The sequence below is a fragment of the Manihot esculenta genome, chromosome 2 (assembly GCF_001659605.2).
Source record: "Manihot esculenta cultivar AM560-2 chromosome 2, M.esculenta_v8, whole genome shotgun sequence".
Taxonomy (NCBI): Eukaryota; Viridiplantae; Streptophyta; class Magnoliopsida; order Malpighiales; family Euphorbiaceae; genus Manihot; species Manihot esculenta.
Genome location: NC_035162.2, coordinates 21,559,662 through 21,585,064, shown reverse-complemented (window position 1 = coordinate 21,585,064; position 25,403 = coordinate 21,559,662). Strand labels below are relative to the sequence as shown.

The window sequence follows — 25,403 nt, the reverse complement described above, 5'->3', positions numbered from 1 at the left end:
AAAATCATAATTAAAGTTTAGTCGCATAATGGTAATTAAGAAATTTTGAATGAATAATATATCACATTTGACACTGATTTATGAAATTAATAAATTATTGAGATGGTTATCTAAAAAGAAATATTTAATAATTCCAGTCAATATGTTTAAATAGACAAAAATTCTTGAAATTTTATAATATTATTATTTTAATTAAAAATTTTGAGAGAATATAATAAACTACTTATCTACCATTAACCTATATGAAAAATTGTCTTCAGAATGGTCTCATCAATGGAACTGAAGAGATAATTCTTGGCCTCCAAATCCTTTAACCTCGTTTCTTCTAAGATCTTCTTCTGAACTGGTGTTAGTACTTCTTCATCAGCTGGTTTTGTGTAATCTTTTTGGACGACACTCTAGTATTCATTTGATCTAAGGAGATTTTCCATGATCAAACTCCAATGACCATAATCCCGTTAAATTTGGGAAAGTTTCAGTCATTGTCACACACTTACCTACACCCGCAGTGTTTGAGCACTACAGGCCTCTTTATGGCTCTGATACCAAATTTGAAAGACTCTTAATCATACATAGAGGTTTGAAAAAAAAAAATCTTTTATTTATTAAGCAACATCAGACTTTTATAGCTTTTACATGATAAGATTACTAGTAACAACCACTTACAATTTGTGGTGTTTGTTAGAGACTAATTCAAAACTAACTCTATCTATTTAACTTCTAATTATTAGGAGTTTATTAGCAAAACACTAATAATTTTAGAATAGTCAGACCCAAGGTTGACTTGGAAAAACGTGTATCAAGCAACCGCAATGACGTGGAATGTACATGACCAGTATTATTTGTTCCCTTCCCTTCCCTTGCTTTTATATTCTCTGATATGCATCGATCTTCTAAGCTAATAGCTATTCCTGCCTGTGGTTGAGCTTTCTGCACTGGCTGATCCTTTTGCCGTTGCCGTTGCCGTTGCCGTTGCCGTTGCTGTTGCTGTTGCTGTGTGTAAAGAGATGGAAGAGTTCCTGCTTGCTAGCTAGCTACTCATCCCATGCCTGCTGATCATTCTCATCAAAATCACCGCTCCAAAGGACTCTACATGTTGCAGATCTTGGTTTGTTATTCAGATCTAGGTTCATTATTATTATTATTTTTAATTTTATTAGTTATAAGTTAATTTTTAATTATTTTTTATTTACTTGCCCTCCTTTTATTTCTTCTTTCTTTCTTTTTTTTTTTTTAATTTTAACTCGTTTTTTATGTTTTTTTGGCTTAATTATTTGTGTTCCAGCTCTTGGTTATTCCAGTAACAAAGTGAGAAAATTGAGATTCTCATTGTCATTTCAGTACATTTGCTGGTAAAATTACTTTCTCGCTCCAAATAATTTATCATTTTTGTTTACTTCCATTGATATTTTTGTTGTATTATAGGATGAATTTGGATGTCTTTGCATGATTTTTTTTTACAATTGATATAGTCTCATTCAAATTAAAAATATGAGTGACCTCACACTATCATTATTTCAAAATATATATATCTTTTACAAAAGCAGTTAATAACACTTTCAGAAATTATGAATTTAAAAGACTATTACAATGTAAAATAACTTATTTTCTTATTTTCTTTATTAATTAAATTTATTATTTTTATTTACCATTATATTGATAATTGTCATATATTGTATGATCTTTATAATAATAATAATAATAATAATAATAATAATAATAATAATAATAATGTAAAATAAGAGAGAATCATTATTTAACATGTTTTATTATGATAATTATCAATTAGTTTTAGCATTATTTCTATTTTTGTTAGTAAATTTATTAATATTATTGAAATAGAAGATAATTAATTTATTATCCTATAATTTTTTAGAAAAATAAATTTAATATTAAGCAGATGAAGACATTTTCGTTAGCCATCCAAAAAAATGCTATATAAATGAGTTTAAAATATATAATTATTTTGGATAATTTTAAAAAATTATATAATTAATTTATTATTCTATAATTAATTTATTAAATGAGACATTTTTATAAGATAATATATTTAAATTTTTAAAATTTTTTTTAAGTATTTGGATAATCTTAAAATTACTAACATTTAAAATAATAATTTTTAAAATTATGATAATCACTTTACTATTAGTTTTAAAATTATTAATATGTTGATGATTATTTTGTATATCTTATAATTTTTATTTTTTTAAATTTAAACTTATTATCTAATAGTTTAGTATTGTGATAATTATTTTAATATTTTAATACATTGAATTAATATTTGAATTTATTATTTTAATAATCGTATATCAAAAATTTATTTTTTAATTTATTAAAATTTAAATATTATCGAAATTATTAATTTTTAATAATTTTCTCTCTCTATATGACAACCTATATATAATAATGGATAATGATTTTATCATTTAATATATTTTTAGATTTATTAAAAGTGTCAAAGTTTTGAATGCTCAAAAATATATCAAGGTTAAAATTTTAAGACAAGAATTATTAAAATATATTTAAATATTAATACTAAATAAAATTAATTAAATTAAAAAATAAAAATTTTTAAATAGTTAATATTCTTTTTATTTTATAATTTTTGTTCACTTTATTTTTCGATACATATTAGGATTGATATTTTTTTATTAACTTTTCAATTATATTCATTTTAGAATATTAAATTTTATTAAATAATAAAAAATATTTTGATAATTATTGAAAGATTCTTTTATATAAAATAAAATTAAATAGGATTATAATAATCAATTTATATATATATATATATATATATATATATATGGAAAAGTAACTAATAATTTTAAGATAAAATTAAAAATTAAAAATTAAAAAATAGATAAAAATTATAAAATAGAGGAGTAATTTATTAAATTTAAATTATTTTAAATAATAAAATCATTATCTATTTTTAAATTTAAATTCAATGGTAAATAATCTAGTAGCATAATTGGCAATCTGAGTATTCCTCTTCTATTTTTTATATATGGTATAAATATATATATAATTAAAGTTAATCTCTCAAGTCAAATGTAGAACATTTGACTACTACATAGTATGAAAAATATATGCCTCTATAAAGGTTGGAGCAGTTGGGTATTCACATTTGAACTTGTATTTAGAGTGAAGGATCCTAACCCATATGGCACTTTTATTTATGACCAAAGCCCAAGCAAGTTTCATCATGTATGCTTGATTAGTCACTCTTGCACATCTAAGAGCAAGGCCACCACATTCTTTGGGCTCAATGACTTGCTCCCAAGGAATCAGGGAGACTTTCTTGGAACCATCCAAACTATCTCATGAATTTTTTACACAACTTATCCACTTCTTCATAGATAAGGCTAGCCAGAATATAAGTTTGCATGGCATAAGATGGAATAGTTGAGATAATCCATTGAACAAGAGTAATGCAACTTGCAAGCGAGAGCTTTCTATTATCTCATTTGGCAAATTTGTTCTTGATATTATTGATGATGTATTGGTAAGTCTATCTGGAGACACGAAAATGCAGCAGGGGAACCCCAAGGTACTTTCCCAGATTCTCAGTCTTAGAGACACCCAATTTGTTGCTAAGGGCTCTCTTGTCCTGTAGGGAAACATTTTTAGAAAAATAGACGTGAGTTATTTTTTTTTTCAAATTCACCTTCTGGCCAGAACTAGTGCAAAAATCCTTTAAAACTTTAAGAATAGTTTCTACTTGTGCACTTGAGGCCTTTGCAAAAAGAATAAGGTCATAAGTAAAAAATAAGTGAGAAATTGGAGGGCCACCTTTACCAAGAATGATGGTTCCCTAGTCTCTTTTATTCACCGCATCAGAAATGCCATGAGCCAGTCTTTCTATACAAAGGACGAATAAGTAAAGTTATAGCAAGTCTCCTTGTCTTAAACCTATGATTGGATAAAATTCTTCGGTCAAAGCTCCATTCCATATAACCTGCATAGAAATTGAAGTAATATAGTTCATTATTATACACATGAAATTTGAAAGGATACCTACTTCAAAAAGCATCTCCTAGAGGAAGGCCTAACTAATTCAATCATAGGCTTTTTTCAAATCCAAGGAACCTTTAGCTCTTATTTTTGGGGCATAGAGTGAATGATCTCCTACGCAATAATGATATTATCTGTAATTCTTCTTTTAGGAACAAAAATAGTCTAGTTGGGGCCAATCATAAAAGGGAGCAAAGGAGGTTTGAAATATTTGATAGAAATAGGAATTGGGACTTTGGGGATATGGGAGATAAGAGTATTATTTATATTATCATTAAGAGCACCCCTTGTAGAACTTGATTTACCTCAGCACAAATGTCCTCACTAATGAGGGACCAATGATTCTGGAAGAATCCTGCGTGAAAGCCATCAATGCCAGGAGCTTTGGAGGGCTTCATTTTAAAGAGGGCTTTCTTGACCTCATTAGTGGTTGCCAAGGAGACAAGATATATCACAGAAACTTGAGAGAGAGTAGGAACTTACCTGTGATTCCATAAAGGGGGCTCAGAATCTCCAGCCTAGAAAACCAAACGAAAAAAGTTACAAGCATGGCTGCTAAAGTCATTTTGATCATCAATCCACCTACCTTGATCATTTTGTGATAACTCAATGCAGTTCCTTTTTCTTCTCGACAAAGTTTGTAGGCTGAGAGGTTGATCTCCTGTAACCTCTTAGTTTGCTCTCCCGAAAGCAAGTGAACACAGGAGCCGAGCTCCGACCTCCTGTGACTCTGGAACAAATCAGACGAGTTTCGACCTGCTGTAATTCTGCAGCAGACCTTGCCGAGTTTCGACCTGCTGTAGTTCTGCAGCAGACCTTGTCGAGCTCTCTGACCTGCTGTAATTCTGCAGCAGATCAGCTTTAACGAGTGTGAGCACTCTTCTTCTCTTGTGCAAACACAATAGCCGGACTGCCGAGCTCCAGCAATTCTCTCAAAACAAACTTACGAGCATGTGCAAAATTTTTTTGTGCAAAGTGTAACCTCCTTTTAAAATTAGCTGATCACATTGTTTCAGCTTTTTATTCTTGTTTATACTGAATCAAATCAACCATTACAAACTGAAAATGAAACTTACTCCGATCTTGAAGCCACATCCTGTAAGATTCGAATTACAGAACACGTGGGCAATAGACTTTTAACAAATTGAAAGACATGCAGAAACACGTGGATACGTGCTTTATCAATAAAACAGAAAACAGAACACGTGAGTCAGTGCTTAACAGAAAATGGTACGAACAAGCTTACTTTCATCATTTCTCCCCCGTAAGCTTGTTCTTCACATCTCCGATCCCGATCATCATGCTCAGCTCGTCGATCTTGTCCCGAGACAATGGCTTTGTCAAAATGTTAGCCAGTTGTTCTTCAGTCTTGACATATTCGACTTCGACTTCTCCTCTTTGAACACATTCCCGAATAAAATGAAACTTAATGTCTATATGCTTACTTCTGTTATGATAAACGGGATTCTTTGTGAGCGCGATTGCAGATTTGTTGTCCACTCTTAACACGAACTTGTTTGTCTTCCAACCGATCAGCTCATGTAACAGTCTACTAATCCAAGTGCCTTGACAAGTCCCTGTTGTTGCAGCAATATACTCGGCTTCACATGAAGATAAGGCTACGACTTTCTGCTTCTGTGACATCTAGGTGACTGGGCTTTGGCCGAGAAAATAGATTACCCCTGTCGTACTTTTCCAATCATCTACGTCTCCGGCTAAGTCACTATCACTATAGCCTACCAGCTTGAACTCCTCCTCTTCAACTTTATTGTAATTGCAGCCATGATGCAAAGTGCCTTTTACATAGCGTAATATCTGTTTTACAGCTGCTAGATGTTTCGTTGTTGGGGCTTCCATGAAGCGACTTACCATCCCAACTGAGTATGCGAGATCGGGACGGGTGTTCACCAAGTACCTTAAACTTCCGATTGCACTTCTGTAAAGTGTTGCATCTACTGGAGGACTTCCGTCTGATTTGCTCAATTTTACTCGTGTATCCATTGGAACCCGACACGGCTTACACTCAGCCATGCCAAGCTTCTCGAGTATCTTCTCTGCATACCCTGCCTGGTTAAGGGTGATACTATACGGCCTCTGCTTGACTTCTATTCCCAAATAATAGCTTAGCTTTCCCAGATCACTCATCTCGAAGTTCTCTCTCATCTTGGCTTTGAAATTCTCCACTGCTCTCAGCTTTGAACCCATGATTATCAGATCATCTACGTACACTCCCACAATCTGCACTTCATCTCCTTTGTGTTTCTTGTAGACTGCATGTTTGATCACACATCTTTGAAGCCCTAGTTCACGGAGACATTTGTCTAGCTTTATATTCCATACACGAGGCGCCTGTTTAAGACCATACAGGGCCTTCCGTAGCTTCAGAACCTTTTTCTCTTTCCCTTATTCAACGAATCCGTCTGGTTGTGTCACGTAAACCTCTTCTTCTATCTCACCATTCAAGAATGCGGATTTGACATCCATATGATGCACTATCCAGCCTTCTTGAGCGGCTACAGTAAGTAAGACTCTCACAGTCTCAAGTCTGGCTACGGGAGCAAAGACTTCTTCAAAGTCTATGCCTTGTTTCTGCACATACCCCTTTGCAACTAGTCTTGCTTTATACTTAATGATCTCCCCTTTCGGATTCTTCTTTATTTTGAAAATCCATTTCAGACCAATAGCTCTCTCTGGTCCTTTGGGAGTTCTGCTAGTTCCCATGTTCCGTTTCTCCGGATAACCTCCATTTCTTCTATCATTGCTTGTCGCCAATGTTCACTGCAGGCAGCTTCATGATAAGATGCTGGTTCTTCAATTGACATGAGGTAAAGACCGTAGTCTTGGTCGACCTCCACTGTGTTGTCATAAATTTCTTGAAGAGTCCTGAACCTCCTTGGTCCCTCCGAGCTGCTTTCTCCTGTCTCTGAATGTTCTGGACTTAACCCGGCTATAGGTGATAAGGAAACCGGCGTCAGTTCCTAACTTCGAAAGTTTTTGTCTTCTTGTATTTGTGCTTCCTTGTATGTGATGACAAATGGTCCTTCTGTTGAGGAGTTTGATGTCGTCTGGCCTCGCCATTTTCACTTCTCTTCTTCCTAAACACAACATCCCGACTTACCACAATTCAGTTAGAATTTGGATTCAATAATCGATATGCTTTGGACCCTGGCTCATATCCCAATAAGACCAGCTTCATGCTCCTGTCATCTAATTTTCTCAAGTGAGGAGCTGTGTTCTTGGCATATGCCATGCAACCAAAAACATGCATATGATGAACACTTGGGAGTCTTCCATGCCACACTTGATACGGAGTCATGCCTTGGACACTTTTTATGGGTGATCTGTTCAATATGTATACTGCAGTACGTGCAGCTTCTCCCCAGTATGTAGCTGGCACCCCAGAGCTATTTAATAGACACCTCATCATCTCTACTACGGTTTGGTTTCTCCGCTCTACTACACTGTTTTGCTGTGGGGAGTAAGGTGCAGTGAGCTGGCATTTAATGCCATGTAACTTGCAGTACTCTTCGAACTCATTCGATGCAAACTCACCTCCTCTGTCTGTTCTAAACATTTTAAGCTTACATTCAGACTGGACTTCGATCTGAGCTTTCACTTTCTTGAAAGCATTAAAAGCTTCATCTTTACTTCTAAGCATTTCAATCCACATATAACGACTGTAGTCATCCACAAGCAAAAGAAAATACCTGTTTCCACCCGCATATGGTAGGTGATATCGGCCCACACAGATCACCATGCATGAGTTCCAGAGGTTTAGTTGCTTGATACTCTCCTGCTTTCGGGAAACTTGTGCGATGTTGCTTGCTAATCACACAAGATTCATAAATGTACTTCATTGTTTCTATCTCCGGTAAACCTTTCACCAAGCTTTCTTGTGCAAGCTTGTGTAAAGCTTGATAGTTCAGGTGCCCAAAGCGTGCATGCCATAAGCAAGACTTTTCTGACAACTTTGTCAAGTGGCACTCCGATTTAGCTTGTATCATCTTCATCGTATGCAGACGATTTTCAGATCTTTGCACCTTGGCTATCAATCTATCCTTTGCATCATATACTCTGAGAATTCCTCCATTCACCACCACTTTTGCTCCTGATTCGTCGAGTTGACCAAGGCTTATAATATTGGATCTTAATCGAGGAATGTAGTACACATTTGTTAGTTTAAAATGATCTCCATTCTTGCACTGAAACACTAAGTGCCTCGGCCTTCTACCTTGACGACGGAACCATCACCAAACTTGACATTCCCTTTGATTGTTTCATCGAGTTCGGTTAAGGCCTACTTATTGCCGGTCATATGGTTGCTTGCCCCTGTATCATAGTACCATATGGTGCCTTTTGTTTCTACACCTTCAAAGTCATGCATCTGTTCTTCATTCAGCATTAGCACTTTTCCTTTCTCTTCACCAATGTAAATCAGCTCACTGGTTTCTAGCATCAACAACGTTGACTCCTCTTCGAATTGCTCCACTAAATGTGCCTCATTTTTTTCCTTTCTTTCAGCTTTGCAATCAGATTGAAAATGGCCATATTCATTGCAATTGGAACACCTAACCTTTTTAATGTCGAACTTCTGACGGTGTTGTCCTTCATCATCCTGACCTCGACCTATTCTAGGAGGGCCACGACCCCTGCCGCGACCACCTCCTCTACCTCTGCTGCATCCTCTACCACGCCCACTTCCGCGTCCTCGACCTCATTAGTTTTTGAGGACTCAGCTCGTGCTTTCCACTCTCCTTTAGTGAGTAGCACGTGTTCGTCTATTCTGGAGTCGTAGCTCCGCAACCTCTCCTCGTGAGCTTTGAGAGAACCGGTTACTTCTTCAATCGTCTTTACAGACAGATTCCCAAATTCTTCTATGGTTGAGGCAATCTGAAGATACTTAGGAGACACTGATCGCAACATTTTCTTTACTACATAAGTTTCATTAACCACTTCTCCAAGTGCTCGGAGCTTGTTGACAACAGTTGAGATTTTTCCTGTGAAATCATCGACAGACTGACCATTTTCCATTCTCATGCTTTTGAGCTCCCATCTAAGAGCTTGTGCTCGTACTTCTTTGACCCTCTCTGCACCGAGGTTCATAACCTTGAGAGCATCCCATGCCTCTTTAGCTGATTTCTTTAACCCCAACTGTAACAGGGTATCTTCGGTGATCCCTTGAAAGATTGCCGCCAATGCAATCCGGTCTGAACGAGGATCAACAGGATCTTCCGACTCAACGACATCCCATACACCTTGAGCTTGCATATAGACTTGCATCTTGATTGCCCAAGCCGCATAATTTGTCTTTGTTAGTAGCGGATATTGTAGAGAGACACCCCCTTCTCTTACGGGCGCTCTCACCACGGTTTCTGTCGTCTGACCAGTTTTTGCCGTCTGACCACCATCGCCTCCATTGCCACTACGGACAGTACTGGACGATGATGATTTGTGCCGAGGCATGTATTTGGGCATAAACAAGGTCCCGGGCTCTGATACCAAGTGTAGTTGATCTCCTGTAACCTCTTAGTTTGCTCTCCCGAAAGCAAGTGAACACAGGAGCCGAGCTCCGACCTCCTATGACTCTGCAACAAATCAGACGAGTTTCGAACTGCTGTAATTCTGCAGCAGACCTTGCCAAGTTCCGACCTGCTGTAGTTCTGCAGCAGACCTTGCCGAGCTCTCCGACCTGCTGTAATTCTGCAGCAGATCAGCTTTAACGAGTGTGAGCACTCTTCTTCTCTTGTGCAAACACAATAGCCGGACTGCCGAGCTCTAGCAATTCTCTCAAAACAAACTTACGAGCATGTGCAAAATTTTTCTGTGCAAAGTGTAACCTCCTTCTTTTACAATTAGCTGATCACATTGTTTCAACTTTTTATTCTTTTTTATACTGAATCAAATCAACCATTACAAACTGAAAATGAAACTTACTCCGATCTTAAAGCCACATCCCGTAAGATTCGGATTACAGAACACGTGGGCAACAGACTCTTAACAAATTGAAAAACATGCAGAAACACGTGGATAGTGCTTTATCAATAAAATAGAAAACAAAACACGCGAGTACGTGCTTAACAGAAAATGGTGCGAACAAGCTTACTTTCATCAAAGTTTTGGTGTGAAAGAACGTCTTATTTTTATCCCTTCATTGAATCCAATCCGCTTTAGATTTTTGGTACCAGATGATCTCCTCTCGAAGCATGATGATATCTAACTCTCGCCAAAGATGAAGCTCAAGTTTTTGAAGGGCATCAGAGAATCTCACTTCTTGTGTATGTTGGATTCTATTAATGCTGGCAAAAAGCAGGCCTTTTTGTCGAAACACATTCCTAAAGGTACTCATGTTCCAATATTTCAACTTAGCCGTGAGATTGCTGAGATTATTCATAACTGACTCATTAGGGATCCAATTATTTTTCAGTAGGGAGTGGAAGTCATTATGAGTCATTTAGACAACCTGAAATCCAAACGTCGTTTAGTACCTAAAGCAGGCAAAAAACTTTGAAACTTGATGAGAAGAGGTCTACAATCACTTTGAATTCAGGGGAGGTGAAAAACACAGGCTTTTGGGTACCTTAACTGCCATTGCTCATTACAAATAGCTCTGTCCTACCATTGCAGCAGAGTACCTTTTTGCTAAGTAAACGTGGGACTCTTATAACCCAAATCAATAAGATGAGAGTTGTAACACCAGTTAGCAAAATCACAAGAAATCCTTATCCTGTGGGATGAGCCACCCCTTCTTTCTTTAGACTTTAGAAGAGATTTGAAATCACTGGCTAAAAGCCAAGGCCCATTCATAAGCTAGAGAAGTGACTGTAGATTTGTCTAAAGAAGCTTCCTTGAATGAGCCACTAGACTCCCATACACAGCTATTAGATACATGAGAAATGTATTGTTCTAAAAAATAACCATATGCACAAATTCCTCGTTATTGAGAATAATCTGAATATCCCAATTTCCTATCCACAACAGCCATATACCCCTAGAGAAACCCTAAGCCTCAACTCTGTGGGAATAAGGGAAACCCGTTTTTTCTATAAATGTATTTGCTTTATCGCCACTGAATTCATGGTTCCAGCAACACGACTAGATCCGACCATTATTTCTCCATAAATAATCTAAAAGCATTAAAGAAAGGAGAGCTTCCTGCTCCTTGGAAGTTCCATATAAATATGGACATATTAAAGATGTAAGAGAAGAGAGAATGAAAACCAATGAAACCAAACCTCAGTCCCGTAGGTGAAGATCCATTAACGGCTCCTTCTCAAAATCACTACAAATGTTGACCAGATCCATATATTCGTTGTCACCATTTTGGTCTTCTCCCATTTCCTCATCCATGGCTAGCTGAGTGGAGATGGATGGCAAAGCTTCCTACATAAGAGCCCATCACTAGAGAGCAAGCTTGGCATGGAGGAAAAAGGAATCGAATAGGAGCTAAGGCCTGTGTCTAGCGGTCTGTTGTGCGCAATAATGTTCTTATTTTTAATCGATGTCCCACTCTTATGGCTTTGGGTAAGGGCCTCTTTATTTACAGTTTTCATCGAGGGCTCAATAATAATGACAAAATGATTCCTGGGGTCTAAGGAAGTCTTCATGCAAGAGATATTTGCATGCGGATTCTACATGGGATTTGTTGTACGTGGGGAATCTGCCAGTGTGTTGGTCTGAAGGAGCATATCTTTTTCTGGAATCTCCACCTTATCCTTTTTGCTTCGATTGTGCCCCCTACCCGAGGTATGTCTGCCTATTTAGCAGATTTGACCTTCCTTTTTTCGCGGGTATCCATTGTAGGGATAGGCTTAATACTAGCCACAAATAGGGCGTCAACTGATTGATTCTCATAAGCCAGAGTTTTCATCTCAACATCTTCTCTTAAGGAATCAAATCAAGATCCATTACCAGCTTGATTGATGCTCTTCGAAACTTTGTAGTTTGCACTTTCCTTCCTCTGCTAGTCACAACAATCCATTCCCCAGAGGCGGTTTTGAGGATCAGAGGAGTCTACTCTTTTGCGTTTGAGCTTTTAGATTTCTCAGAGCAACCTTCTTTGAAAGCACAAGTAGGTATAGAATGTCCTATCCATTAACATTGGAAACAGATCTGAGGTAGGTTTTCATACCCAATCAACTGAACCCTACCCCTAATATCCACTTTAGAGAAAAGCAGCTTGGTGAGATTCATCGACACAGCCATTCTCCCATAATTTCCTTTTAAAGCCACAAAGTTAGTTTCGTCGATTTTAACAATCTTACCAACTGACAAGCCAATTCTGTGGATCATTTTCTTATTGTAAAGATGCAGGGTAAGACAGATAATCTGATCCAAACCACTGCAGATTCCATAACATTGGACGAAGCATCAAAGGAGGGATGCCATGGTTGAATCTATAAGTAGCTTCCTAGCATCACCCAAGGTCCCTTTACAAGGGCTCTGCAGTACCCTTCATCATCAGAATAGTTGGCTAGAAAAGAAGTCGTTGCCTATATCAAGGAGATTGAACTTCGTCATATTCCAAAGCTCCTTGAGACTTGTCTCAAGGGCTTTGAAGCCCTCCTTTCAACGATTCATGATCCATATATGCAAACGATCCATGATCCATATATGCAATTCCTATAACTTTATTTTTGAAAGACACATCAAATTGCACAAAAGGGATGTGATCCCTATGCTTCACCTTCTTTGTGGCGCGATTAGAGTAAGGATTGGAATCATCTAGGTCCTTTCAATCGGGAGAGCGATGAAAGTCATATTCATTTTTTTTTATCTAATTTTAATTTTAATAAACTATTAATTTTGCTCAACTATAATTTTTCATAAAATTTAAAGTAAAAATTAAAAAATTGGCCTTATATTCTATTTGTTCCCTTTTGGATACTTGTTTTGGGACGACAACTCCTCTTCCCTCTTTTATATATACTAATTTTATTTACGTGCAACACATTTATTTACGTGCAACACATTTTTTTACTCGTTTTAATTTTTTATATATTTTTATTTTTTATTCTTAAAATATTTTTATTTTTTAAAAAATATATTATTTTTTAATAGTTATTAATTTAGTAGTTAATTGTTATAATTTAAAATTTTAATTAATGACTAAATTTTATATTAGTTAAAGATTAAAAAATTTAATTTTATAAAATATATAAATATTTTAATCGTGTGATTTATAAATAAGAACTATATAGTTAGTTTTAACAAAATAAGGAGCTATTAATAATTTACCTTAAATAAAAAAATTACAAATATATGAAAATAGGAAAAAAAATATTTGTTATAAAAATTGAATTTATAACTCTTACATTTTATATAAAGATATAAATTTAATTATATCAATAATTAATATATTTTCTATATAATTTTATTATTAATTTAATATTTATAAGATAAATAAACATTAATCAAATTAATTTTTTAAATAATTTAATATTTTTATAAACATATACTTCTAACTTATCATCGAAGTTAAAAAGTAGGGACGCCAACAGGTAGATTACTTATAAAAATTATCATGTCGAACTCAATTAATATTTTTAATATTTGAATTTATTTTATTTTATATATTTTAATTAATAAATTATATAAAAAATATTTTTAATTAATAATTTTTTTTAAAAAGTTATATTTCAAAAAAATTATAATCTATTTTTAAATAAAAATATATAAAAAAAATAAATTATATTACAAAATATATATTTATATTAAAATAATTATTTATATAAATAGATTTGGACGTGAATACTTAACAAATAAAATTAGAAAAATAATACTTTTCACAAATAAAAAAGAATGAACTTAAATTAATTATTTGATAATTAATTTATTTATGTATGCTTTATTTTAAAAATTTAAAAATCAAACCGAATATAATCGGAATCGCTAGTTTAAACTAATCGATTCTAGTTTGATTTTGATTTTAATTCAAAAAAGGGATTGGCTTTACTCTGGTTTCGAATTTGACTAGTCTGGTTCTTGTCTATTTCATAGTCCAAATTAAGAGAGAGTATTCGATTGGTTTGGATCCATATCGAACAAAATTTAAAAAACTAAAAAATTGAATCATCTTAAATTACTGAACCATAATCGAATCAAATCAAACTAATAAATAATGATTCGGTTCGGTTTGATAAAAAGTGAAATTTGCAATCATATGTAATCAAGATTTCCAACAGTAAAATTACTGTAAGACAATATCATAATTTTAAATAAAAATCAAATTATGATGACAGACTCTATTTGAATATTTAAGCTTACCAAAAAAACAACGATATAAGTTAAAGGTCTTTGATAAATTTTCAATTATTTACTTAAAATCTTAATAATATTTTTTGATTTATGGAAGACATTAAGTTATCGATAATAAATAATTAACACTTAATTATAATTAAAGGAGATCAAATTAAGCAGAAATAAAATATGTGATCTTTACATTTGCTAACCCATGTTAAAAGAGACCTCTCTCTTCTAGTTTAAACTCTTTTATGAATTTTTACATGTTAGTTGTTATGCTTTCGTTGTTATACTTTTTGAGAACTTAAAGTGTTTTTCTTTAGCAAGAAAGTTGTTTATCAATTTTTATGAAGAAAAGAAAAAAACTGCGGAGAAAGAATTGAGAAAAAGAAAATATATTATGATTGAAAAGGTGAAAGAAATAAAGCATTACCAAATAGACGAAATCCATCAAGCAACTATTAAAGACAATCAATCTAATTAGATAAAACCTTAAAATTCTTCTTTAAGACATGATAATTATAAACTTTCAAATTTTGACAGTATTAAAGACATTAGCAAAAATGACACATTCGTGGTTAGGGGAGCAATGAGCAATGGTGACTTGACAATTATGGACCATAAATGAAAATCTCGATGGTTATTGAGATCGAGGATGACAACTGATCGGTTATTAGTGAAGGTGTTGAGAGGATTGGCATTTGTAGAGGAAATTAAGATTTTTAAAGGAAACGAATATTTGATTGAGAATGGAAATGATGTTTAGAGAGAAATCTATTACTTGATAACCATGGTTTAGAGAGGAAGAGTTTTGCCATGGGAAAGAGGAAATGGAGATTGATTAAGAATGGAATTATGTTATACATGAGAAAGGCGAATATGTAATGAGTAAAGATGAGTAACAGGGTATAACAAAAATAGATGTTTTGAATTAATTGTTCATTATCGATAAGTTAGGGACTTTAATAGATAAAAAATTTATTAGGGTTTAATTTAGATAATTTAGATAATTTTTTTTCGTCGTTGAAATGGAGATTAAGTAGAACCTGAGATCTCTCAGATTTACTCATATGTATATATATAATTTGTGAATTTATGTTCAATTCTCAATCAAATTGAGATACAAATATACAACCTTGATATCATTTGAATTTATCAAAGAAACAATAAAAATCAAACAATTCAATTCCAAGTAATAATTAAAAATGCAAAATATATAGTGCATATCACATGCTTTAGGATCATAGATTTTGAATTTTTCATCAAGAATTTTTCAACAAAATAAAACGCAAATTTTAAAGAAATATTACATATATATACTACATGTATTTTACTAATTTCATTTTGGTTTTATTTTTCGGTTTTTAACTAAAAAAAATATTAAACTGAAAATTTAAAATTCTATGAGATACTAATTGAACCACACCAATTTAATTGTAGAATTAAATTTAACTGATTTAGTTCGATTTGATTTTTCAATTTAGTACTGAGAAGTGCTCAGTCCTGAACCAAATCGAACTACGATTAGGGCATATTTGTAGTTTATGCTCAGCTAAATATGCAATATGTAAGCAACCAACTTAGCAAATACGCGATTAATCTTCAACTCAAGTACCAGTAAGTAAGATATCACAATTTAAATTAGGAAAATTAAGGAGTTGATTTTTCAATTTAATTCAAAAATATCTCAAGTAATAAATTTCAACACAAGATACATTAAACTACAAAAGTGCTGAAATTTAAAGGGAATAGGATAAGAAAATATAAAAAAAGTTGACTTTCTTCTCATTAACTCTTTTTTAAAAATTAATTTCAGTCGCTGGTAATTATTAATTTGGAGATCAATGATATTCTTGATCTTTGCTATTATTTAACTAGTGTTTATTTTATTGGTTATTTGTTGCTTTTAATGTTCAAATTCAATGAAAATAAATTTTTTTTAAATGTTTGGCTGATTTCTTTTGCAGATTAGTGTACGCATACTTCTCTTTGCAGATCTATTAGCAATCCGTCCTTGGATTTTGTAAGATTTTAATATACTTATTGTTTAATTTAAACTGTGTTTTACTTTTCTTGTCGTGCAATTATATTAATTCTAGGACTTGGTTATTGTAGAAATATAACAGGAGAAATGGAGGTTCTCCTTGCCATTGGAGGTACAATTGCTGGTGAAATTGCTAAAAACTTGGTGGCTCCTATTTGGCGACCGTTTTATTATCTGATTTACTACAAACATAACATCGAGAATTTAAAAGAGGAGCTTCAGAAACTGGATGACAAGAGAACTGAGGTGGGGCTACGTGTGAACAACGACAAAAACAACTTGCATGGGGTTCATGATTCTGTAATTCATTGGCAAAAGAAAGCAGATGACATTGATAGGAGTAGTAAAGCATTTCTTCAAAATGAAATGAACATGAACAAGTGTTTGAATCGTTATTCCTTGAGTAGAAAAGCTAAGAAGATGACAGAAAATATGCTTGCTTTGCTTGAAGAAGCGAGGAATTTTGGTGAAATAGCCTATCGTCAAAAGATAGAATTATGGATCAGTGATGCTGAAGGCATCAAGAATTTTAAATCAAGGGAATCAATTCTAGATGACATCTTGATGGCCTTAAAGGATGACGATCTTCGTGTGATTGGGATTTGCGGAATGAGTGGTATCGGTAAAACCACTATGGCAATACAGCTTAAGAAAATAATGGAAACAGAGAAATTGTTTGACGAGTTTGCTATGGCAACCGTGTCTGATACTCCTGACATCAGAAAGATCCAAGATGAAATTGCATTTTGCTTGGGATTGGAACTCAAGAATGGTGAAAGTGAGGTGGTAAGCGCAAGCAAACTGCATCAGAGGCTTACCAACTGTGATAAGAGGATCCTTCTAATATTGGATGATGTTTGGAAGGAGGATGGTTTAGGAAAAATTGGAGTTCCTTTAGGTTGCAGGAGCAATGGATGCAAAATCGTGTTGACTTCACGAAATGAATTTGTGTGCTCTAGTTTGGGAAGTCAAAGAAATTTCCTAATGAAAGTTCTGAATGATGAAGAAGCTCTCGTTCTTTTCAAAGAGACAGCGGGCGACTCAATTGGCCATGATTTACTCGACACGGTGAAGGAGATTGTAAATGAATGTGAAGGCTTACCAATTGCCATTGTAACTCTTTCCAAGACATTAAAAAACAAAAACAAACACATTTGGAATGATGTGCTTCGACATCTAAAGAATTCTAAGCTGGAAGATATCTCAGGAATGAAGGCAAAGGTGTTTTCTGCAATTGAATTAAGTTACAATTATTTGGAAGATGAAGAGGCCAAGTCATGCTTTTTGCTTTGTAGCTTGTTCCCTGAAGATTTCGATATTCTGGTTGAAGATTTGCTTGAATTTGGAATGGGCCTAAGGCTGTTTAAAGGTGTTGAATATGTGCATGAAGGAAGAGATAGGATCTATAAGCTTATTGATATGCTCAAAGGGTCAAATTTGTTGCTTGAAGGTGATGACAAACGGAACGAGTCTGTCAAAATGCATGACCTTGTCCGTGATGTAGCCATATCACTTGCCTCCATAAATAAGCAGTGGCACGCATTACAAAGTCAAGCTAGAATAAAAGAGTGGCAAGATAATGATGGGTACAAAAATTGCACTGCAATTTCACTTCTGTGTGAAGACATCAAAAAACTTAAAGATCATTTAAAGTGTCCGAAGCTTGAACTCTTACAGCTTTGGCATGATAGTCAGTTAGAAAGCCTTCCAACCAACGTGTTAGAAGGGATGAAAGAACTCAAAGTTCTATATATAGCCTCCTGTATCCCATCACTGCCACAATCAATTGATGTCTTGAAGAATCTTCAAACCTTACGTCTTTTGAATGGTAGGCTAAACGAGATGCATACAATTGGAGCTCTCGTTAAACTGGAAATACTTGAAGTTCGTAGTTATTGTTTAGAAGAGCTGCCAGCAGAAATAGGATCACTGAAAAATCTAAGGTTGCTAAACCTGCGCAGGGTCAGGATCCTTAGATACATTCCACCAGTTGTATTATTAAGGTTGTCCAAACTAGAAGAGTTGTATCTTCCACTTAGATATATGATGAAATGGGAATGGAAGGAAGAAAAGAAAACCAATGCAAGCCTCAGCGAGCTAGAGACTCATCATATAACTGCATTGCATATTACTGTAGTAAATGCCTACATTTCACCTAAAGCTTCAGTCTTTAGAAACTTAATAAGATTCCACATTTTTGTAGGCGACTCAAAGGTTGATATTGTTCACAAAGATTCAGAGAATGTGTTGCATCTTAAAGGAGATGCAAGTGATATTAAAGGGAGTGGGATATGTGTTTTGTTGAGGGAAGTTGAAGTCTTGTATTTGGAAGAAGTGAAAAATTTGAAGAAAATTGTAAATGAGATAGAAGATAATAGTTATGCGGATTTGAAGCGAGATGAATGTGTTGATGCACTAGTAAGAATTCCAGAGTCTCCAAAAAGTCGCCTCCCATACTTAGCAATTTAAGAAAAGTAGAAATAAGGGGATGTGATGAGTTGAAGTACTTTATTCCACTATCCATGGCTAGAGAGTTGAGGCAACTTCACAGCATAACTGTAATGTTCTGCAAAAAGATGGAGGGAATTTTCTACAGAAACAAAGTGAATGATGAGATTGAGTCGCCACTTACAACTCTCTGCTTGGATAACCTTCCAAACTTCATTGGATTTATCTACAAGGTAAGCTTTTATATTTTCAAATATCTTGGCGATGAATTTCATTTGCACACACATAAAAATACAACTTTTAATATTTAACTGAAATGTATTTAAGTTTTTTCTCAATCTATTTGATTTGATCATATTAACATAACTTCAAATATTATTGAGGTAAAACTTATTTGGGCTTTTTGTAAAATTAGGAGTGGGAGAAAAATTATTTGTAGATTTAGGGTTGGAGAAAAATTATTTGTGGATTTGGGGTTGGACTGCCAGGTGGCAGCTGAAAAGAAATCCTGGCACCTATTTGACAGGCGCTAGAACCTGGCGCAATTTAAAATGGCGCCAGCCATTCTTTTTTTTTTTTTTTTAAGAATGGCCTGGCGCCACTTAGAGTGGCGCCATGCCATTATTTATTTTTTTTTATTTACTTTTGAAAAAATTTTAATAATTTATAAAATTATAAAATAATATTTTTAGATAATTAAAAAATTACTGATATTATTTAACAATAATATTACTATATTAATTTATTAAAGTAATAAAAAATTTTATCATTAAATAAATATATACAACATTATTAAATTATTTTTATATATCTGATTACAACCGAATTATTTTTATATATCTAATCGCAATATAATATTAATTTTATAATTATAAAATTATATATTACAGTAATTTTTTATTTAAAAATTAATAATAAAATTTATTAAATATTAATATATTAAAATTATAAAAAATATTTATTAGTATAAAAATATCTAATATTATCTAATTACAACTGAAGGTGCTTAGATAGCTAGTACGAAAGTGTCAGGACCCCTCTTCACGTCAGGCAGTCATTTAATTCCTTTAGCGCGCATGCGGGTAGAGCTGCAAATTGACTAGCCTTGCTGTGCTGAACTCTTATTTATTATTAAAGAAAATCTTATTTTAAATATGAAGACCAATTTATAATTTTACTTGTTTTTAAATTTTTAGTAATTATTTTTATTACTTAAAAAAATATTTCATTATTTTAAATATGTGTGAGTAATCCCTTGAAGAAAACACAGTATATTTATAATTTGTTTCTATCAATAATATGACTTGGCGATAAATTAATAAGGAAATTTTATGTTGTGAAGCCTTTTGCAGCAATTTTTCAAATCATACATAATTTAAAAAAAATTATCAATTCATATTCGAAAATATTTTCGGATTCTATATGAATTGATAATTTTTTTTAAAATTATGCATGATTTAAAAAATTGCTCGAAGCCCTCACATTGACATATTAATCCCTTGCTTCATAGCGTGACTAAAAATTTTTTTTTTTTTAACTTTTTAATAAGCTCTATTTATTTCAAAAAAAATAATTTTTAAAACAATATTTTTCATTTTTTTAAAAAAATTTAGTTAAAAAAATATTTTTCTAATAAAAAAATAAACCAAGAAAATAATTTTTACTTTTGAAAAAATAAAATCATTTTTCACATCTTAAAATATTTATCAAGACATTTATATATAAATTTATTAATAAAATTTTATTTTTTAAATTAAAATTAAATAATAAAAAATAAGTATTTCATTAAAAAAATTTTAAAAAAACATTTTTTATAAAAAATATTTTTTAAATACAAATTATTTTTTACATATAAATATAACCTTAATTTCAAATTTAAATCCAATCAGAATATATGTCTCCGTCTACAAAAAAATTCATAATTTACTTTATTGTTATTTCATAAAACTACACATTATAAATTTACTCAAAATTACACTCACAGACTTAATTTGATGGTAAATGTATCTGAGTAAATCTGATATATTTCAGGTTATATTTCTCCAATTTCTAAATTCCCATTTCAAAAGAAAAAAACAAAATTTACCCAAAATTATCTTTCCATTGCTGATATATGTTATTTTTCTATAATTATTTTCATCCATATCTTCTACGTTTGCTAATTGTTTTCATTTATACAGAAGAAATTGAATTTTAATTTTTGTTCCAATGGCTAATATATATATATATATATATATATATATATATATATATATATATATATATATATATATATATATATATATATATATATATATATATATATATATATATATATATATTCGTATTTAACAGGATATAGAAGAGTCGAGTGCATCTGAAATGAACAATAGGATGGAAATTGTTCAATCTAAGACTGAACCAATGGAAAAGATTTCTATATTATTTTCTTCTCTTTGGGTAAGACTATCAAAGTTGCAAAAGCTTACCTTGTATAATTGTGGTTTAGTAAAAGCACTGTTTCCTTCTTCTGTTGCCCAGCAATTTGTGCAGCTTAAAGAATTAAATATCTCAGCATGTTGTAAGATGGAATATATAGTTGCAGAAGCAAAAGAAGAAGAAAAAAACAAGGGCATAAACAAAATAGCATTTCCTAATCTAACTGAGCTTGGTCTTAATGATCTACCAGAGCTGGTGGCTTTCTTTGCAGACAATGATTTTTCTTTTGAGTTGTACTCATTAGTAGATTTGAATATATGGTCTTGTCCTAAACTGAAGACACATTATTGTGAAACTCCAGACTCATCAACTTTGAACAAAAGTTACGATCAAAGTGAGCTCAAAGTCATGTTCCCAACAAGCTCAATTGCTCAACGCTTACTAAGAAGAGGAAAGCCAAAAGATGTTTCCAAGAAAAAGGTATGTACTCATTGAATTTCATAACGTAATGCCATTGAAATTGTTGAAATTTACTTTAGGTTTTGGGAGTTAGAAGCATTACACCTACAATAGCTATGAATGAATCAGATGATCTCCCTAATAAATTTGGCAGGATATGGAGATGGAGCAGCCAAGCACATCTCAAATGAAAAGTGGACCAATGGAAATGATTTCTACATTATTTTTTCTACCAAGTTCACCATTATTAAATTTGCGAGAGCTTCATATCGTTCACTGTCATTTTCAAGAAGCAGCCTTTCCTCTCTCTGTAGCTCAACAATTGGTGCAGCTTAAAGACTTAACCATTTTGTCATGTGAGAAGATGGAATACATTGTTGCAAAAGATAAGGGAAGAAGCAAAATAGTATTGTTTCCTAGCCTAACTTATCTTCACCTTTCAGATCTGCCAAATTTGATGGGTTTTTGCAAAGATAATAATGTTTCTCTTGAGTGGTCTTTGTTAGAAGAATTGAGCTTTGTTGAATGTCCGAAAATTAAGACAATTTGCGTTTCAGTTCCAAAATCATCAATATTGAGTACGAGTGCTGAGGTTGATCACCTTGATACTACCTTTTGTGCCACATTGATATCACGAAGAAGGAAAGAGCAAGATAATAATTTCAGCAAAAAGGTATGCCTTTCAAGATAAATTATAATTATTTGAAATGAGTAAGTGTGAATTTGAATTTAGTATTTATTTAATTAGTCAATTTTCATTTATTAAAATTTTCAAATCAGTTATATATTTTATTTTTATTTAAAAATTTCATATTTTTGTAATTAAATAAAAAAAATTCACATTTTCTAAATATCATATTATAACTATTTTATGCGACACACATAATATATTTTTAAATTTTATATTTTATAAAAATTTATTCAATATCTATCAGTATGATTATTTTTTTGCTATATTGGATATAAAAAAATAGATAAATATTTACACAAATTCATATTTATATAATTTTTTTTAAGATAAAGGTAAAACATTAAGATTTAGTACTGAACATGTACTAAGGTTTTTAAAGTTTTATTTTATTAATAAAATAGTCCTTTGAACTAAATATTTTTATTTAATCATATCTATTAAATTTATTTATTTTTTTTATTAGTTTATTATTTTTCCTTCTTAATAATTAAAAATTTGTGAAAAATAACTTCAAATCAAATTAATGTATTTTAATTTTTATTAACATATATTAAAATAACAAAATGGTGTTTTTAAATTAATTTTAACAGTATTTTATTTTTAATTTTTAAAACTTATGTACATAATTTTTAATATTATTAAGCATGGAATATGAGCATAAATATTGAATGCAACTTTTGATAGATTAATTCATTGATACTCAATAATATTGAAAATCATGCATGTAACTTTTAAGAATTAAAAAATAAATAAAATTTTTAAATATATTATTTTGTTATTTTAGCATTAGTTAATAAAAATTTAAAATGTGTGGAATTCAATTTAAAACTTATTTTCTATAATGTTTTAATTATTGAAGAGAAAAATATTATAATTGATGAAAAAGTACACAATTGACTTTAATAATGACAAAAAATGATATTATCAAAATAAAAATATTTATTTCAAATGTCCATATTTTAGTTTTATAATATAAGTTATCGTTAATTTGTTTAAATTCAATTTAGTTTATTAGCTAATTAATATTAGAATTTTAGTTTTATTATTAAAAAAAAATTATCTGTTTATGTTGTTTTATAAGGAAAATTTACCAATCTAATTACTGATTTATGAAAGTGAATCATATTATTAAATGATGTTTTGTATTTTTATAAAATATATATGTTGGTTTGGCAGGTTTCATTAATAAAGAATCAGAGGGATCCATCTGTTAGCAATACTGATGAAAGTTGTGCATTTCCGTCCAAATTGATTCAACAGTTGCAAAATGTGAAACACCTTTGGATTGAGGGCAGCGATTCAGTGGAAGTAATATTTTCATTTGAAGGGCTGATTAATGGAGTGCTCAATTCAGTGGAAAAGATATGCTTAGTTAATTTACGAAATTTGAAGCACCTTTGGTTCAAGATTCCACCAGAAATCACAGCCTTCCAAAACCTGCGAGAGTTGATGGTAGAAGAGTGTGATAATTTAATAAACCTTTTCTCAATTTGCTCGGCCAAACTTGTAGGAAAGCTACAATCAATAAAGATTAGAAGGTGCAAGAGGATGGAGGAAATTATTGGAAAAGAGGGTGAAGAAATTAGCATGCAAAAAATTGTGTTCCCTCAACTAAGGTCTCTGACACTTGAGGATTTACCCAACCTCAACAGTTTCTGCAATACGATTTATGCTCTTGAATTTCCATTTCTAGAAACATTGGAGTTTCGGAAATGTAAAAGGATGGAGACATTCTCCTATGGATCATTAAGCATGCCAAAGCTAGAGAAGGTTATTGTTATGATAAATGGAAGGTGGCATCAATTAATGGGATCTGATCCAAACCTTAATGCAAAAATCAATGAGTTGTTGAAGATGAATCAACAAGAGGTATGATTCATTTCCTAATGCCTTTATTTGGAATGGTAAATGTTTAGAGAATTTAAGTGAATTAATTTTTTTTTTTTTTTTTTGTGTTTAGAAAAATTAAGAATATAAGATTTTTTTAAAATTTTTGTGAGAATTGATTTTGAATTAAAAAGTAAATCTTGTAAGAATTTTATAAGAAATGATTTTATTTAAATTTATTTGCATTAAAATTACTCAATTAAGAACTCCATTTTTCTCTTCTTTTATTCCTTATTTTTTTTGTTTATTTTTTTTAATTAATAACTATTTTTTTAATTTAATTTAATATTTAATATATTTATAATTGATATGGACAATTTTATTTTTTTTTTTTCTTAAATTATCCATCTTAATGTAATTTTTTAGTAGAAAAAAGTTATGTAAAGATCATATTTTAAATATTGCAAAATATTAATAATGGTGTTCAAGATTATTTTCAATATGACAAAATGATTGTTATTTATGAAATAAATAATTATATTTTAGTTTAAAAATAATAAGGATAATAAAAAAATAAATTAATTTAAATTTATTATTAATTTATTCAAAATAAAATAAATTTAATTAAATTCTATCATTTTAAAATTTATTTCAAACAAAAAAAATTTTCTATAAATAAAAAAAAAAATTGTATTCTAAACAAGGGGAATAGATTTGACTCTTCCTCTATCTAAGCATTGCTTTTCTTTAGTTATCATATGTCTTTTGAAATTATGAATTTAATTATTTTTTATTGGTGAATAACCCACAATTGCATAATCTCAGAAATATCTTATAAATAATTAAATATGATAAATAATTTATTTGTTACACAAGAACTTGATGCCACTGACAATGGTGATTTTGAGTATTCTAAATTTCAGGTAGAAGAGGAACCTGAGTTTGAGTCGTGAAGAGGAAAGTGATGAAGCTGCTTTTAATGGAGAATAGCATTGAGCTCAAAGTGTTCAATGAAGATTGAAAATTATAGTTTTCTTTTTTTTCTCGAGTCTTGAAGTTGAAAAAATAAACATTTTCTTCTCCTGTGATTTTCTCATCAACAACATTTCATGAGTCGCTTATAAATTCTGGAGCTGCTTTTTATTCTTTGAGTCTTGAAATTCTAAGGTAGGTGTGAAATAGCTTTGCTGCTATTAAAGACATATTGAAGATTGTTCATGTTTATTGTCATGCTATGTTTAGTTCTTTTCCTTAGTTTTTCAA

At 31.6% G+C, this 25,403-nt stretch overlaps 2 protein-coding genes across 3 annotated transcripts; both read left to right on the top strand.

Moving 5' to 3' along the window:
• The first annotated feature begins 912 nt into the window (after positions 1 to 912).
• LOC122721936 lies at positions 913 to 25,390 on the top strand. 2 transcript variants are annotated; one of them, XM_043951255.1, is made up of 6 exons: positions 913 to 1,108; positions 1,286 to 1,352; positions 21,080 to 21,643; positions 21,777 to 22,295; positions 23,490 to 24,182; positions 25,064 to 25,390. In XM_043951255.1, the coding sequence occupies exons 3-6, from the start codon at positions 21,107 to 21,109 to the stop codon at positions 25,091 to 25,093; spliced, it is 1,779 nt and encodes a 592-aa protein (XP_043807190.1). In that variant the 5' UTR covers positions 913 to 1,108; positions 1,286 to 1,352; positions 21,080 to 21,106; the 3' UTR covers positions 25,094 to 25,390. The 2 variants fall into 2 exon arrangements, with proteins under 2 accessions (XP_043807190.1, XP_043807187.1); XM_043951252.1 differs by lacking the exons at positions 913 to 1,108; positions 1,286 to 1,352 and adding an exon at positions 18,370 to 18,978.
• On the top strand, positions 16,385 to 18,766 carry LOC110608477 (disease resistance protein At4g27190). Its single transcript, XM_043953818.1, has one exon. It carries the CDS (start codon positions 16,385 to 16,387, stop codon positions 18,764 to 18,766), a length of 2,382 nt encoding a protein of 793 aa, XP_043809753.1.
• Positions 25,391 to 25,403: the final 13 nt, after the last annotated feature.

Bases quoted from the DNA above. Each gene is read 5' to 3' on its own strand.
- LOC122721936 (XM_043951252.1), top strand. From the start codon at position 18,820: ATGGCTAGAGAGTTGAGGCAACTTCACAGCATAACTGTAATGTTCTGC. The intron at 18,979-21,079 runs GTAAGCTTTTAT...CGTATTTAACAG, and splicing joins TCATTGGATTTATCTACAAG to GATATAGAAGAGTCGAGTGC. The intron at 24,183-25,063 runs GTATGATTCATT...TCTAAATTTCAG, and splicing joins TGAAGATGAATCAACAAGAG to GTAGAAGAGGAACCTGAGTT.
- LOC110608477 (XM_043953818.1), top strand. From the start codon at position 16,385: ATGGAGGTTCTCCTTGCCATTGGAGGTACAATTGCTGGTGAAATTGCT.